Source organism: Euprymna scolopes, chromosome 21 (assembly GCF_053919585.1).
Source record: "Euprymna scolopes isolate OS-2025 chromosome 21, ASM5391958v1, whole genome shotgun sequence".
In the NCBI taxonomy this organism is placed as follows: Eukaryota; Metazoa; Mollusca; class Cephalopoda; order Sepiida; family Sepiolidae; genus Euprymna; species Euprymna scolopes.
The window spans coordinates 39,795,123-39,814,137 of NC_136502.1; the positions used below are offsets into that span (position 1 = coordinate 39,795,123).

The 19,015-nt window shown below is 27.1% G+C and overlaps 1 protein-coding gene across 41 annotated transcripts in view; it reads right to left on the bottom strand.

Moving 5' to 3' along the window:
- Nucleotides 1–19,015, bottom strand: part of LOC145242141 (protein hu-li tai shao-like) — a 271,491-nt gene that overhangs the window by 7,598 nt on the left and 244,878 nt on the right. For 11 of the 41 annotated variants that reach the window (XM_080105089.1, XM_080105080.1, XM_080105085.1 and 8 more), the window contains 2 exons: nt 14,750–14,821; nt 7,522–7,578 (listed from right to left, as the gene is read on the bottom strand). The exons of 17 other annotated variants lie outside the window; for them this stretch is intronic. In XM_080105089.1, coding sequence (XP_079961215.1) covers nt 7,522–7,578; nt 14,750–14,821 — 129 coding nt within the window. The remainder of the gene's footprint in view (nt 1–7,521; nt 7,579–14,749; nt 14,822–19,015) is intronic. 13 more of the 41 variants (XM_080105104.1, XM_080105092.1, XM_080105106.1 and 10 more) reach the window with 2 other exon arrangements.

Here is a 19,015-nt window from a genome sequence, read left to right on the forward strand (position 1 = left end):
TCCATTGCATATTATAAAAAAAAATATGATTTTAAGTATGTTCGCCATGGTACGATTTCTTATGGTGATTGAAGAAGGATGTATAGTAAAAATGTGGTATTTTGGTGAGAGAAGAGTGAATGAAGGAACTAGCTAGGTTAACATAGTTAGAATTACTTCATCAAGACCCCTCTCTCTCTCAGCCTTGTATCAAATAAAATAAAATATTTTTTTAAAGCACAATTGAATGTCAAACACAAATCAACAAAATATTAATTCAGAATTAGATTAATATTCATTTATATATAAAGAAATTGCTGTTAGGATATATATTAGATATTTGTCAAAAGTGAGAACTTTTGAAAAAAAAAAAAAAAAAAAAAGGTGGAAAAATAGGAAAGGGTGAAAAGAGATAAAGTATAACCACATGCATCCAAATTCAAAAGATTCTATTTATCTTTTAACTACCTGGATTTTTTTTCATGGTTGTAACCATTAAAATTAATGGTAACACCCATTAAAAGTTACGGCAACCTTTAAAATATCTATTAAAATATAACACTTTAACAGATAATGGAAGGGGGACATAGTATAGAAACAGTTTATTTGGGTTAGAAAAAAATGAATTAAAATTTCCTGTCTGTCCACACACCAGAGGCAAATGGTTAGTCTCCAATCAAAACCAAAGGTACATTTGGAATCAGTAAGTTCTTACATATACATTCTTTGTTAAATAATTTAAAAAATTCTCTTATAATAATTAGTGAATGTATACTAGAAAGTTGGGTTATTTTATGTTATATTAATGTTTGCTGTCATCGAATGCTGGAAACAGCTTTTTTAAACAAATGGGTAGATGAACTGTAAAACTATTTTACCTTTAAATGATTCAATGAACTATTTTACCTTTGAATGATTAGGTGAACTATTTTACCTTTGAATGATAAGGTGAACTATTTTACCTTTGAATGATTAGGTGAACTATTTTACCTTTGAATGATTAGGTGAACTATTTTACCTTTGAATGATTAGGTGAACTATTTTACCTTTGAATGATTAGGTGAACTATTTTACCTTTGAATGATTAGGTGAACTATTTTACCTTTGAATGATAAGGTGAACTATTTTACCTTTGAATGATTAGGTGAACTATTTTACCTTTAAATGATTAGGTGAACTATTTTACCTTTAAATGATTAGGTGAACTATTTTACCTTTGAATGATTAGGTGAACTATTTTACCTTTGAATGATTAGGTGAACTATTTTACCTTTAAATGATTAGATGAACTATTTTACCTTTGAATGATTAGGTGAACTATTTTACCTTTGAATGATTAGATGAACTATTTTACCTTTGAATGATTAGATGAACTATTTTACCTTTGAATGATTAGGTGAACTATTTTACCTTTGAATGATAAGGTGAACTATTTTACCTTTGAATGATAAGGTGAACTATTTTACCTTTGAATGATTAGGTGAACTATTTTACCTTTGAATGATAAGGTGAACTATTTTACCTTTGAATGATAAGGTGAACTATTTTACCTTTGAATGATTAGGTGAACTATTTTACCTTTGAATGATTAGGTGAACTATTTAACCTTTGAATGATAAGGTGAACTATTTTACCTTTGAATGATTAGATGAACTATTTTACCTTTGAATGATTAGGTGAACTATTTTACCTTTAAATGATTAGGTGAACTATTTTACCTTTGAATGATTAGGTGAACTATTTAACCTTTGAATGATAAGGTGAACTATTTTACCTTTGAATGATTAGGTGAACTATTTTACCTTTGAATGATAAGGTGAACTATTTTACCTTTAAATGATTAGGTGAACTATTTTACCTTTAAATGATTAGATGAACTATTTTACCTTTGAATGATTAGGTGAACTATTTTACATTTGAATGATTAGGTGAACTATTTTACCTTTGAATGATTAGGTGAACTATTTTACCTTTGAATGATTAGGTGAACTATTTTACCTTTGAATGATAAGGTGAACTATTTTACCTTTGAATGATTAGGTGAACTATTTTACCTTTAAATGATTAGGTGAACTATTTTACCTTTAAATGATTAGATGAACTATTTTACCTTTGAATGATTAGGTGAACTATTTTACCTTTGAATGATTAGATGAACTATTTTACCTTTGAATGATTAGATGAACTATTTTACCTTTGAATGATTAGATGAACTATTTTACCTTTGAATGATTAGATGAACTATTTTACCTTTGAATGATTAGGTGAACTATTTTACCTTTGAATGATTAGGTGAACTATTTTACCTTTGAATGATTAGGTGAACTATTTTATCTTGGGATGATTAGGTGAACTATTTTACCTTTAAATGATAAGGTGAACTATTTTACCTTTAAATGATTAGGTGAACTATTTTACCTTTAAATGATTAGGTGAACTATTTTACCTTGGGATGATTAGGTGAACTATTTTACCTTTAAATGATAAGGTGAACTATTTTACCTTTGAATGATTAGGTGAACTATTTTACCTTTGAATGATTAGGTGAACTATTTTACCTTTAAATGATTAGGTGAACTATTTTACCTTTAAATGATAAGGTGAACTATTTTACCTTTAAATGATTAGGTGAACTATTTTACCTTTAAATGATTAGGTGAACTATTTTACCTTTAAATGATTAGGTGAACTATTTTACCTTTGGATGATTAGGTGAACTATTTTACCTTTGAATGATTAGGTGAACTATTTTACCTTTGAACGATTAGGTGAACTATTTTACCTTTGGATGATTAGGTGAACTATTTTACCTTTAAATGATTAGGTGAACTATTTTACCTTTGGATGATTAGGTGAACTATTTTACCTTTAAATGATTAGGTGAACTATTTTACCTTTGGATGATTAGATGAACTATTTTACCTTTGAATGATTAGGTGAACTATTTTACCTTTGAATGATAAGGTGAACTATTTTACCTTTGAATGATTAGGTGAACTATTTTACCTTTGAATGATAAGGTGAACTATTTTACCTTTGAATGATAAGGTGAACTATTTTACCTTTGAATGATTAGGTGAACTATTTTACCTTTGAATGATTAGGTGAACTATTTAACCTTTGAATGATAAGGTGAACTATTTTACCTTTGAATGATTAGATGAACTATTTTACCTTTGAATGATTAGGTGAACTATTTTACCTTTAAATGATTAGGTGAACTATTTTACCTTTGAATGATTAGGTGAACTATTTAACCTTTGAATGATAAGGTGAACTATTTTACCTTTGAATGATTAGGTGAACTATTTTACCTTTGAATGATAAGGTGAACTATTTTACCTTTAAATGATTAGGTGAACTATTTTACCTTTAAATGATTAGATGAACTATTTTACCTTTGAATGATTAGGTGAACTATTTTACATTTGAATGATTAGGTGAACTATTTTACCTTTGAATGATTAGGTGAACTATTTTACCTTTGAATGATTAGGTGAACTATTTTACCTTTGAATGATAAGGTGAACTATTTTACCTTTGAATGATTAGGTGAACTATTTTACCTTTAAATGATTAGGTGAACTATTTTACCTTTAAATGATTAGATGAACTATTTTACCTTTGAATGATTAGGTGAACTATTTTACCTTTGAATGATTAGATGAACTATTTTACCTTTGAATGATTAGATGAACTATTTTACCTTTGAATGATTAGATGAACTATTTTACCTTTGAATGATTAGATGAACTATTTTACCTTTGAATGATTAGGTGAACTATTTTACCTTTGAATGATTAGGTGAACTATTTTACCTTTGAATGATTAGGTGAACTATTTTATCTTGGGATGATTAGGTGAACTATTTTACCTTTAAATGATAAGGTGAACTATTTTACCTTTAAATGATTAGGTGAACTATTTTACCTTTAAATGATTAGGTGAACTATTTTACCTTTGGATGATTAGGTGAACTATTTTACCTTTAAATGATAAGGTGAACTATTTTACCTTTAAATGATTAGGTGAACTATTTTACCTTTAAATGATTAGGTGAACTATTTTACCTTTAAATGATTAGGTGAACTATTTTACCTTTGGATGATTAGGTGAACTATTTTACCTTTGAATGATTAGGTGAACTATTTTACCTTCGAATGATTAGGTGAACTATTTTACCTTTGAATGATTAGCTGAACTATTTTACCTTTGAATGATTAGGTGAACTATTTTACCTTTGAATGATTAGGTGAACTATTTTACCTTGGGATGATTAGGTGAACTATTTTACCTTTAAATGATAAGGTGAACTATTTTACCTTTAAATGATTAGGTGAACTATTTTACCTTTAAATGATTAGGTGAACTATTTTACCTTTAAATGATTAGGTGAACTATTTTACCTTTGGATGATTAGGTGAACTATTTTACCTTTGAATGATTAGGTGAACTATTTTACCTTTGAACGATTAGGTGAACTATTTTACCTTTGGATGATTAGGTGAACTATTTTACCTTTAAATGATTAGGTGAACTATTTTACCTTTGGATGATTAGGTGAACTATTTTACCTTTAAATGATTAGGTGAACTATTTTACCTTTGGATGATTAGATGAACTATTTTACCTTTGAATGATTAGGTGAACTATTTTACCTTTGAATGATTAGGTGAACTATTTTACCTTTAAATGATTAGGTGAACTATTTTACCTTTGAATGATTAGATGAACTATTTTACCTTTGAATGATTAGGTGAACTATTTTACCTTTAAATGATAAGGTGAACTATTTTACCTTTAAATGATTAGATGAACTATTTTACCTTTGAATGATTAGGTGAACTATTTTACCTTTGAATGATTAGGTGAACTATTTTACCTTTGAATGATTAGATGAACTATTTTACCTTTGAATGATTAGATGAACTATTTTACCTTTGAATGATTAGATGAACTATTTTACCTTTGAATGATTAGATGAACTATTTTACCTTTGAATGATTAGGTGAACTATTTTACCTTTGAATGATTAGGTGAACTATTTTACCTTTGAATGATTAGGTGAACTATTTTATCTTGGGATGATTAGGTGAACTATTTTACCTTTAAATGATAAGGTGAACTATTTTACCTTTAAATGATTAGGTGAACTATTTTACCTTTAAATGATTAGGTGAACTATTTTACCTTGGGATGATTAGGTGAACTATTTTACCTTTAAATGATAAGGTGAACTATTTTACCTTTAAATGATTAGGTGAACTATTTTACCTTTAAATGATTAGGTGAACTATTTTACCTTTAAATGATTAGGTGAACTATTTTACCTTTGGATGATTAGGTGAACTATTTTACCTTTGAATGATTAGGTGAACTATTTTACCTTCGAATGATTAGGTGAACTATTTTACCTTTGAATGATTAGCTGAACTATTTTACCTTTGAATGATTAGGTGAACTATTTTACCTTTGAATGATTAGGTGAACTATTTTACCTTGGGATGATTAGGTGAACTATTTTACCTTTAAATGATAAGGTGAACTATTTTACCTTTAAATGATTAGGTGAACTATTTTACCTTTAAATGATTAGGTGAACTATTTTACCTTTAAATGATTAGGTGAACTATTTTACCTTTGGATGATTAGGTGAACTATTTTACCTTTGAATGATTAGGTGAACTATTTTACCTTTGAACGATTAGGTGAACTATTTTACCTTTGGATGATTAGGTGAACTATTTTACCTTTAAATGATTAGGTGAACTATTTTACCTTTGGATGATTAGGTGAACTATTTTACCTTTAAATGATTAGGTGAACTATTTTACCTTTGGATGATTAGATGAACTATTTTACCTTTGAATGATTAGGTGAACTATTTTACCTTTGAATGATTAGGTGAACTATTTTACCTTTAAATGATTAGGTGAACTATTTTACCTTTGAATGATTAGATGAACTATTTTACCTTTGAATGATTAGGTGAACTATTTTACCTTTAAATGATAAGGTGAACTATTTTACCTTTAAATGATTAGATGAACTATTTTACCTTTGAATGATTAGGTGAACTATTTTACCTTTGAATGATTAGGTGAACTATTTTACCTTGGGATGATTAGGTGAACTATTTTACCTTTAAATGATAAGGTGAACTATTTTACCTTTAAATGATTAGGTGAACTATTTTACCTTTAAATGATTAGGTGAACTATTTTACCTTTAAATGATTAGGTGAACTATTTTACCTTTGGATGATTAGGTGAACTATTTTACCTTTGAATGATTAGGTGAACTATTTTACCTTTGAACGATTAGGTGAACTATTTTACCTTTGGATGATTAGGTGAACTATTTTACCTTTAAATGATTAGGTGAACTATTTTACCTTTGGATGATTAGGTGAACTATTTTACCTTTAAATGATTAGGTGAACTATTTTACCTTTGGATGATTAGGTGAACTATTTTACCTTTGAATGATTAGGTGAACTATTTTACCTTTGAACGATTAGGTGAACTATTTTACCTTTGAACGATTAGGTGAACTATTTTACCTTTGAATGATTAGGTGAACTATTTTACCTTTGGATGATTAGGTGAACTATTTTACCTTTGAATCATTAGGTGAACTATTTTACCTTTAAATGATAAGGTGAACTATTTTACCTTTAAATGATTAGGTGAACTATTTTACCTTTGAATGATTAGGTGAACTATTTTACCTTTGATTGATTAGGTGAACTATTTTACCTTTGGATGATTAGGTGAACTATTTTACCTTTGGATTATTAGATGAACTATTTTACCTTTGAATGATTAGGTGAACTATTTTACCTTTAAACGATTAGGTGAACTATTTTATCTTTGAATGATTAGGTGAACTATTTTACCTTTGGATGATTAGGTGAACTATTTTACCTTTGGATTATTAGATGAACTATTTTACCTTTGGATGATTAGGTGAATTATTTTACCTTTGAATGATTAGGTGAACTATTTTACCTTTGAATGATTAGGTGAACTATTTTACCTTTGAATGATTAGGTGAATTATTTTACCTTTGAATGATTAGGTGAACTATTTTACCTTTGAATGATTAGGTGAACTATTTTACCTTTGAATGATTAGGTGAACTATTTTACCTTTGATTGATTAGGTGAACTATTTTACCTTTAAATGTGCAAAGATGCAAGAATTCATTACTGCTAAAACTTGGGAAAATTGTGTTTAATATATTTGATAGGCCATTCTAAGTAAATCTTTTTTCTTTAATTATATATATCTGTTTGGCAATTGTAAACCTCAAGTAAATATCAAACATAACTACCTTACGAATCTTAATATTCCTTTTTCATAGATTCATGAAAAAGAAATGAAAAAAAAAAAAGGGAAGAAATAATCAAACATTCTTTTAAAATTGAATAACAAAATAACTGAAAACCAGAAAAAAAAAACAAAAAAAATTTCTTTGCGCATTGAGTGCCAATAACCATAATGGCCAAGTACAAGTGTCAGTGTTTGTATTTTGCCTTACCATGCCGGCGGTCTGACTTTGACCGTTCCAAGTTGCGCCTCTGCAGTTCGTGGATCACTGCACAAACAAAAACAGCAAAAGAGAAAACATGCATCAAGCAAAGGCAGAAGAAGAAGAAAAGAAAATGAAGTTTTGAGAAAAAAAAAAAAAAAAAAAAGATTAAATAAAAAAAAAATTAAAATAAATGACGTGCAGAAAAATAGAAAAAATAAATAAAATGGCGCACAGCTTTTTGCAGGAAGAGAGAGAAGTGAAGCATTTTCCATATGAGCAAATCCGAATATCTGTGCATATTTCTGCAGCAGTGTTATCATGTCAAATCATAAAGACATGTTTAACGCAATGTGCTTTATATAATAATTATGAAAAGTTCACACAATAGCATTGATAAGTCACATTTATATATAGATTATAAAAATTGTTTTTTTTAATTTTTTTAAAATATTATTGAGCATCATTACTAATTAGTAACATAAATTATTTTAAAGTAAACTAACAATTGGAAAATTAGATAAAAACTATTTTACTTATTTATTTGTGATCTGCATTAAAAACAAAAATAATACTAATATTTAGAAGTTTGAAGTGGATTCATTTTTTTCATAACTAGTCACTGAGTAAAGTTATCCCTGGTAGCCATTTTTATCCTAACAGAAACTAACCTGAATGGAAGTAAGCTAAAAAAAAATAAAATACAAAAGCTAAGTATGCTTCCGTTCCTGCTATGTACTTAATTCCTATTTAAAATGATTAACACAAATAATTTTATTCAATGAATAGTTACTGTCAATTAAATTGGTTTAAAACTTCTTTTATATATTAAAATTGCTTTTTTTTTTTTTTAATGCAAGTAGGTTGCAGATGAGCAGTTAGAGAAAAATAGTTTTTGAATAACTTCATAACTGAATTTTATTTTAAATAATTTATGTCGGTAATAGTAATGATCACTCTGTTACAGGTTATTTTTAATTATATTCTATTGTTTTGTGGCATATAAACAATATTTTTAATGTATATAAAGTAATTGTCAAAAATATAATTTTTTTTTTTAAACTTGTCATGTAGAGTTTATTTTCAAGGGAGATAATTCAAATTCCAATATGACTTGGAGAACATTTTCATGATTTACACATTTTCATCTATTAAATTAAAAAAACAAAAAAAACAAAAAGGAATTGTTTTATAAAATGTTCAAAATTTTTTGTTCATTTAAACAACTCATTATTTATCCAAACAAAAATAGTGTTCTTTTTGGAGTGTTACTAGGGGATCTAAATTTTCAAATATCTCATGGAAACGGTTCATCATGATAATGGCAAAAGTATTACCCTGCGCGAATGCCAGTAAGATATGTTTTAACATCCGCATGATTTTGCAAGGCTGAGGAGATGCCATTTCATCAAACATATGAACAAATATTATTAAACAACTCTGGATATGTCTATTGTGTTATGGCCAAGATAGTTTTAAAAATTTGGCTCAAAGAAATGAAATCCTTATCAGGTAATACTTCTTTTTTTTTTTTTCTTTTTTTTTTTTTACATGGAGGTCACCACTTATCAAGGCCACTCAGAGGGATAAGGGTTATTGCGTATACAGTAATCAATGAGATAGTATTGTAGTAATCATTAGTATTGGAGATTTGATAGAGTGTCTTAAGAGGACGGTTTGTCAGGAATTTGTTTATGTTGGACTTGAAGACATCCAAGTTGTCGTCAGGTGGGAAACAGGCAAACGGAAGAGAGTTCCACAGTTGTGCACTTCTGAGAAAGAAGCTCTGCTCATGGAATCTACGTTTGAATTTAGGCACAGTCAATTTTATAAGAATGATGAGTGCTTCTTCATTAAATGAAATTCAAAATATTGGATTTCAAGTAAAACCAATATTATCTGCATGATTGTCATGTCAAAGTAATGAACATATCCAAAAATTTGGAAAACTGATAAAAAATAAATTACTAATGAAAATAATTTTCAAAGAATGTTAGTGAGAATTGAATTTTGCTAAGTTGACTTAAGATTTTCAAAGTTTTCAGAAAATAATTACCTTTTTTATTACAATTCAAACTCTTGTTTATTTATTTTTTTTTTTTAGCAAAATTCAAATTTTGCTAATTGTCTTCCAAAACTATTTTCATTAATAATTAATTTTCTCATTGGTTTTCATAATTTTTGGATATGTTCATTACTGTGACTTGACAATTAAATAGATACCTTTGGATTTACTTGAAATTTAATATTTCGGTTGTCGCCTTAATAATGAAGAAGCACTGAATAGTGTTAGAAACTTCTGGAAGGATCAAAATCAAAAATGCCAGATCATAACAGTCAGTGGGTGCTTCATTAAAACAAAATTCACCAATCTATAATGAAAAAAACTTGTCTAACATTTAAGTTGTTAATTATCTTAAGTACGTTTGAATCCAACAATAAGCATAAGGGGTCTTAAGAAGGAATTAAAATTCAAGAAATCTTATTTAATTGGCATTTAATGACTATAGATAAAATTTAATGCAGATCTAAAATAATTGAATTTTCAAACAGAAAATTATGCCCATATTATGCTTCTCAAAACTCTTTAAAATACTCCAAAGAAATTGAAATTTGGGGAATACTTATCGATTGTTATCCAACATTTATGATCAAAATTCTACAAAAAGTAAAGATATCTGAATTTTTACAAAGAGCTTCCTATCCCCTTTTTCCTCTTCTTGACACAAAATTAAATTAACCTAAATATAGTCCACATTATGCATCCTTACACCTAGCAGGTATGTTCCAAAATATATAATGATCCATCAATTAGTTTAAAAGTGAATCCGATACATCAATTCTGAGATATAATATAATTATATAACTATTTTTCAAAAATGAAACCAAGCAAAATATAGAGAAGAATGGAGAAAGCAGGTATAATCAAACAGAAGTTAATATTTTATCTTTATTGTTAAAAAGACTTCCTCAGAGATGAGTAATAATTTATAATATAATTAGGTGCTTGTTAAAACAGAGTCAACAGATTGATTTCTTAAATATGTGGGTTTAAGCAAAAACAACAGTACTTGCTTGTCATGTCGAAAATAGTAATAAATAAAAAAAATTACGAAAATTCAACAAGTAGAACAAATACTAATTGGGCTTTTGGTAAAAAAAAAAAGTCCATCGCTATGGTCTAAAGCAATACATCTGCCATTAAAGTGGTGAAAAGGGAGATAAGTATGTCCTTTGTATTCGCAATCTTTTAGGTGTTCACATCTAGGGAAAATGTCTTTTCCGTAAAAATTACTTATAACTATAAATAACTTTCTGCTCAATGAATTTTCGTAATTTTTGGATATATTACTGTTTTCGACATGGCAAGTAACTACTGATGTTTTTGATTAAAACATTTTTTTTAAATTGATTTGTTGACTATCTTAATAAGCACCTATAATAATGTTGTAGCTATAAAACATTTTATGTAATCTTACTTTTCCAAGTTCAGAAGAGAACAATGTTATTTCCCATTTCCAGTAGAGAATAAGACAAGTTTTCAAGAAGAAAATTTCATTAGTTGTCATCAATTTATAACATGATGTTGATTGTTGTAATACTATTAAAATAGGTTGTTTTCTTTTAGTTGATTGAACATTATTGTTCAAAGGAAATTTTACTTTAGGATTTTTTTTTGTTTTTTTGATTTGCAGTGTTTTACAAGTTACATTTTTTTTATGTAATGTACATTTATAGTGTCCCAAATTGACTTCTGGTTCCTTTTTGTCAAATGGTTTTAACACTTTCACTATATATTACGATAAAAAAATTTACCACCCACCCTCTCCAGAAGTTTTCAGATCATGTCTAGGAAAAAAAAAAAAAAAAAAATTTGATTTATAATTTAACAAAAGTGTGCCTGTGTATATATTAGATTCATGCAAAATGAATGGCCGATCTCCAAAATGTATAAATGCTTTGGCCCCTCTTCACTTAAAAAGTTAGGAAATCAACCAATTGTACTGAAATTTTCAGTATTTATTAATTAGCGATCATAGAATATAATAAATCTAGTATTTTTTTAAAATTATGTATTATTTTATGTAGACAAAAACATCTTTACCAAAGTTATATAGGTGTCCAAAAAGGCGCTCAAAAATAATGAGACAATTTTAAAGACACCCCTTCAGTGACTTTTAGGACGTTTTTATTTTTTTATATTTTTTTTTGTAGTTCTAAAAGAAAAAATGCATGAATTTATTTTTGCTTTTTTTATGAAAACAAAGCATCATAGATGTCAACAACTAAAATTAAAAAAATATATATATATATTTCAGGAAGGTTATGAATAAAAGCCCCTAAAGTCTGGGTTAATGAAATCAATATGACTCGAAAAAAATTAAATTTCTCTAACTAACGATATTATCATTGTTTATTCAATATTTTCACCTCAAAAATAATATGATTGAAAAAAATATTTCATGTTATTTCAATAACAGTTTCTGGGGAAATTTTAAATGCAATATTATAATATTTGCCTTGCATGATGAATGTGTAAACATCAGTACAAGAAGATTTTCTTTTATAATCTCGAAAATAAAAAAAATTGCAAAAAACTGAGATCATGGATCACTAAGAAAAAATAATTTAAAAAAAATGATACAATTTCTACTAACGGTTTGTTAAAAGAAATATGGGTGGATAGAACAGCAAAAAAATTTAAAAAATAAGTTTATAACTTTTATTAGTAAATAATCTTTTCTTTTAAATTTCAATTAAAGGATTGTTTTAGCTTATTTTTTAAAGAATAATAAAATTTAAGAATAAATTAAGTAATATAATTACTAAAATTTATTTTGTGAACAACATATTATTATTATTATTATCATAATAATAATAATAATAATAATAATAATAACAAAAAAAAACAAAAACAACCTTATACCAAGTTTAAATATGAAACTTTTTTGGAGAAAAATAAAGAAATTCTAACTAATTAAAAAATATTCTGATTAAATAAGTATTTCCTGTTTTATTAAACAAAATTATTACACTTCCTGTGATCCATACTTTTGCGAACATTAGCAAAATTTGTATTTACATTTGAGCGAGACATTTCTTTATACCATAAATCACTTTATTATGCTATTTTTAGTTTAAAAAGTATGTAAATTTTTTTTAATTTGGTTAATTCTTAAGATTCTAATTTATTAATTATCACTGAAATAGTTTTAGAAAACTTATTTTTTCCAGCGATTTTTAAAGTTGATTTATTCAGACAAAATTGTGTTTTTCAACATAATTTTTTACATATAAATATATATATATATATATATATATATATATATATATATATATATATATATATATATTCCTTTTAGAGATTAATTTTGGTTTGTTATCTTTCAATGCAAATTTAGGTGTAAACTAAAAATCATAAACCTCTTCTAAGAAGCATAGGGGTCTGTTTTTTTCCAGCCACTTTTGCCTTTTCTTCTCCATCATCATCATCATCATAATAATAGTATATATATATATATATATATATATATATATATATATATATATTCGGATTTTGTAATCATGCCCAAATGCATTTTATTTTCTTTTGGTAGATTGATAGTTGCTATTTCTTCTGATTAGTTAAGGGCAAAATAGATTCATATAATAATTAAATGAACGATTTTGTGCTATGAAAGTTGCTATCAAGAATTGTAAATGTCAATGTAATTAAAGGAATAAATTGCAAGATGGTCAACATCATGAAATTTAGAATATAGGCTGTTTGTTATATGCTCTGTAATTACATTGAGCTTCAAAAATTAAGGATTAGTATATATAAAAAGGTGAAATAATCGAAAAAAATCATATTTCCACCAAAATATATATGTCAGCCCCTTTAAGAAACTCGTTTCTTATCATTGAGCACTTTCAGTTGAATTAAAGTCAGTCAATTTAGCTCTTATGTGCAGATCATCATATAATGATTAGATCACTCTGACAGACGTTAAAAAGCATTTAAAAAATAAATACTTAAATTCAACAGCATTTTTTGTGGTTAATGGTAGCCGAATAGATTAGGTCCTTGCTAATGAAGCCAGGGATGGCTTCCGTCACCAGGTTCGAATCTATCGACTGGTGTTGTGATGCCCTGCACTGATGATTCCCGAAAGTATGAAACACTAGTGTCTGTAGGTATTTAATAATTATTATAGTACCCACAGGATAACTTATCCCTATAGTGAGAAGAGAAATCTTTTTGAAAAACCTACATGTTAATGGAAATTTGATTTTTAGTCAAACATATTGAAAAATTAAGCAAATACTATATTCAGTCTTGAATAATATTTTTGTTTTTTGGCTCTTATATACCCACACTCATATATATATATATATATATATATATATATATATATATATATATATATATATATATATATATATAAGAGCAAATAGTTATTAAAACATGTTAAAAAACACTTTGAAAAAGAGTTAAAAACATATTTAATATGAAAAGGAAACACTTAATAAGAGGATAGTCCTTAATCCTCGAAGTTTCGAAGAAATACTTTCCTTCTCATCAGAGGGTAGGAATTAGCAAAATGTGGGATCGGATTTTGCTTGCAAAAGTATTTGATGAAACTGCAAGTAAGTCAAAGATCTTACTTGATAACAAAAAGTGAAGCAGAGGGAATATGGTGAAGAAAGAGGTGATTTCACGTGAATGGAGATTATATATATATATATATATATATATATATATATATATATATATATATATATATATATACACACACACACACACACAGAAACATGTATGCACATACGTAGCCATCAATGTTGGTATAAATAAATTTATATATAAAAATTCAATGCTAATAAAAACTGCAAGTTATTTGATGCGTTTTTTTTTTGTTTTTTTTAAATATTTTTAAAATTTGTTATTCTATTTTGTTAAGTGTTAAAAATTGAAAAGAGAAACCAGAAGTTAACTTTCATTAATTTGGGATGTTGAAACTGTACACAACCAATTTGCACAAAACATTAAAAGAAAAGAACCAAAAAATGAAGCCCAGAAAACCTCAAAGCAACTTAGCATCTGCTTTAAATATGAAATAAAGTTCTTAGTAAATATAAACTTATTTTAATTCATGTGATAATGCAGAATTTGGAGTGAGATAAGCCATTGTGTTTTTTTTGTTTTTTTTTTGTATGAAACTTCATCAGACCAACTGCAGCAGAATATCCGACTTACATTCAGGTGAACGAGGTTGCCTCTCAGATTCAGCTCGCTGGAGAGGGGAGGCTGGCGATAGGGTGGCAGAAACTGACACAACATGCAAATAAAAATGAGTGTACATTACATGTGCATCACGTAAGCAATTTTAACATGCAATGTTTGGCGGACAACATTAAACGAGAAACATCAGTGAATGAGACAGAGAATTAAAAACAAACAAATGTTGAAACATGCAATGGAATTTAAAAGAAAATATTTGACAACTATTAAAGCAAGTAAAAAAAAAAGAAAAAGTTTTCTCAGTGGGGAAATCACAATGATAACAAATCTGGTTTTGATGGAAAAAACAAAACCAACTCTCCTCCCTCATTGGCTTGTTGTGTTCAACCAGTCATCATCCGGATTGTAGAGTCAGCAGATTAGATAAAATAATCCTTTCACAAATTTTACAGTAAAATATTTGATACTTGTAGATAAACGTGCACAGGTGAAACATGGCCACTCAAAATAAATTAACAGGAAAACTCTTGGATATAATTACAGATCAAACAAAAGTAAATATCTACACCAAAAATTACAGAAAATTACTGAGTAGAGTTTTATTAAAAACATAAATCAGTTTTATCATATATTTTAGAGTCTCCATTGGCACAGAAGACACATTTCACATCTAATGACTTATCTCCCTTGTTCTTCCTGTTATGCAACTCTTCCAAATTAAAGCCATAACATGCGTTTGTGCCAATGGAGAATCAATTGAGCCTCGGAAATAAATGATAAAAGCTCCTTTTTATTTTTGAATTAGAATTCAACTTGATAATTTTCTGTTGTTTTTTTCTGTGTAGATACCTACATTTGCCTGATATGTAAGAGTCTTTCTGCTTATTTTGAACTACCATGTCTACCTACATACACCAAATAAAAAAAAAAAAATTGCACCTTTAGTTTTCTATAGGAAATAAATTTACTTTTTTCATGTTGTGCATTATCTGAGAGTTAAGCATATTCTTTAAACAGCACAGTTAGGTTTGTTACATAATAGCATTTCTTGCAGGTATTCCTTTATTTATTTATTTTTTTTTTTACAGTTTATTAGAATAGGTTTGATCAAGTAATTAATCGCAGAAGGTGCAGTTTCTGCTTTGAGTAAGCTTGTGGATCTTAGATCCGTTCACTCCCGACTCTCCTTAATATGCTGATTTGGTTAGGTAAAGTTATACATTTTTTTTATTAAATGTTGGCTGATGTTTATATAATTTTTTGTTTGGGAAAAAATTATATTTTCTTAGGTATTTTAAGTCTGTATATGGAAGACTAAGAGTTGTTGGTTGTAATTTTAGCTGCCTCTTTTGCAAACATGTCAGCCTTTTGATTTTATTTTAATGCCCACATGGCTAGGAAGCCAGAGCAGGGTTATTACTCTGCTCAGTACTCATCAAACAGCGACACCTTCCTTTTACTGACTCCCAAGACTTGGTTACAATGTTGGTTCATTTATATTTGAAGAGATTAGAAAAAGAGGGGGGGGGAACTACATAAAACTTCAAAAGCAATGGTTAAAAAAGTTCACACGGCACTCTACACAATGAGTGGTCTTTAGGTCATACCTTTGCATGCATATAATTTGAAAATGGCAAAATCATCAATGCAATGGATTTAAGTATGTCGAAAACATCAATATACATGAATAATGAACAAACATTTATTTTTTAAATTTACAAAAAAAAAAAAAAAAAAAAATGTCACTATAAATAACAATGAAGCAATATTTGTCAAAAATATACGAATAAATCCTTTTTGTTGATTTAGACAATGATTTGAAGAAAATAAACAATGTAAATATTGGAAAGCGACCGTTCTGAAATGTATTGGAACCAGACTGATTCCATATGACAAGTTGAATTATCACAATTGTTCTTTCAACTAATTATCATAATTCAACTGAAATAACAATCTTCAATTTTTTTTAAACATCTCACTTAAAAAAATAAATTAAAAATGTTTTTAAAAAAAAAAAAAAAGTAAACAAAAAAAAATTAGCCTCCCTTTCCCTCAGTTCTTTTGATTGCAATTTTTTTTTTTTAATGATTATATAATTTTAAAAAATCATGAAAAGAAATACTAAAATGCTAAATGAAAGAAAATGAACAAAAACAAAACAAAAATCATTAAACTATGTAAGTACAGTTATGTTAAATCAATTAGGGCTGTTGGGTAAGTGAGAACTATATCATACCCAACACCTCTAATTGATGTATACCCTTTTTGAATAAATGATAAATCTATATATATATATTACTATATAGTTTTATATCTTTATTTTCTCCCTTTATTGACTTATATATATATATATTTTAATTATGCGCTGTCAAGGATATTTGTATGTGTTTCTTGCCTCCATACTAAATTAGACTGTTCTTTTTCTTAAGTTCTTAAAATATATATTATGTATATAATTAAATTATGTGAACATAAGCAAATGTGTTTGTCTCTATACTTATTACATAATCATTATTTGTTTTTTATTATTCCTATTTCACAAATAATTTGAATATGAAATATTCCAGAGCAAAACTGTGTACGGCTAGTATAAAATACATAAGAAAAAAATGTTTGTTCCCACCATCTTTCACTATATTACATCTTATTTACAACTTTATTTAATTTGCATAAATACTTTTTAGTATTGCATTTTAATAATTTTTTTTTTACAGGGTTATTTTTTTTTTATTTGATTTTTTAAAACTATCTCATAAAAATAGAGACTTTATCCATCAGTTTGTCCATCCATCAGCCACACAGTGTTTTTGATGTAATACATTGAATTTTTTAGATTTCAAAATATCATAGATCTTAACTACTTTTAGGAATGAAGAATATTGCATCAATAGAAAACAAATTAAGCAGATTCCATGATGGGACTTAATTGAAATCGAAACTTTGAGGTCTTCAATGTGAGGTTATACCGATTGACCTAGTTGAACTTTCTTATAAATAGAGCTTAAAACATTACCCATACAAAATAATTATAACTTTGGTGTGACATCATGTATCAAAGCATGAATTCGAACATAAGCGATTATTAAAAATAAATAATACACAAGCAGGTAAATATCAATAGCATTAGAAATGATTTTAGTCCTTCAAAAATTTATTTTGCTTTAACTATGCAAAAGAAAAGAGGGGGGGGGATTACGATTTAAATTTATATCCGAGGGCTCTTTAAAGAATAGACGCTGTTCCCTTTATGGCTGCTTTCTGTATTTTGTTGCAGCCTCGTTTTCCAGGGATTGCTTCCAAGTATTTCTGGAGATTCTTTTTTATTAATCCAGTTGCTCCTATCACAACTGGTATAATGTTTATTTCTTTGAGAGATCAAGTCGTTTTTACTTTTCATATGATTGCTTAAATGTATTTTTTTTAAATTATAAAAAATATATAAAATTTAAATAATTTAATAGTTCTTTCCTTAAATTCAAATGTATTCACAACTTAGCAAAACTAAGAGTATTAGTCCAGTAAAAGGATACTATTTTGATTTTGACTTCAAAATATCTTTAAATTTGCATTAAGTAAATGAAGAATAAAATCCAATAAATTTTCATAAGACCACTTTTTTCTTTCTTTCATTTTAAATTTAATATCATTAGTGACCATTTGTTGGGTTTCCAAATGTGATTTATTCAGCATTAATTCCTATTCAAATAATTTAGTCATTCAACTTTTTTTTTAAATTATGAGAGAAGATGGTGGTTAAGTGGTTAACGACACATAGGTGTGCCAAGTTTGAATCTAGATTTCTCCACATAAACACTTTCATATAGGAGTGGCAACCTTCAAGTGGACCTTCTTGTAAGTACCCAATTTCTTTCAACAATTCTAACTAGAAAAATATCAGGGAAAATCAATGCCAACAATAGAATCATCCAAAATGAATGAATTTTTACTTCAATTTCAGAGTTTTTAAATTTATTTTTTTGTTATTTATATTTGACACGTGGTATGAACAAATATGGCTACCATTCAAATGATTAAATTAAATTCCCAAATATATTACCTAACTATAAACTATTCAACTTTAAAAAACACTTTTCATAGGATGGATATTTAGCTAGTCAACAGAATATATTGGAAAAGATTAAAATAAAAATTAGTTTTATTGACTTAATGGAAATCAAACTATCATCAAAATAAAAATATAAAAATGAAATTAAAAATTAAAAAGTTTTATCAAAATTAAAATGAAATCATTTTTTCTTGTAATTAGTAAGACAAGAACAA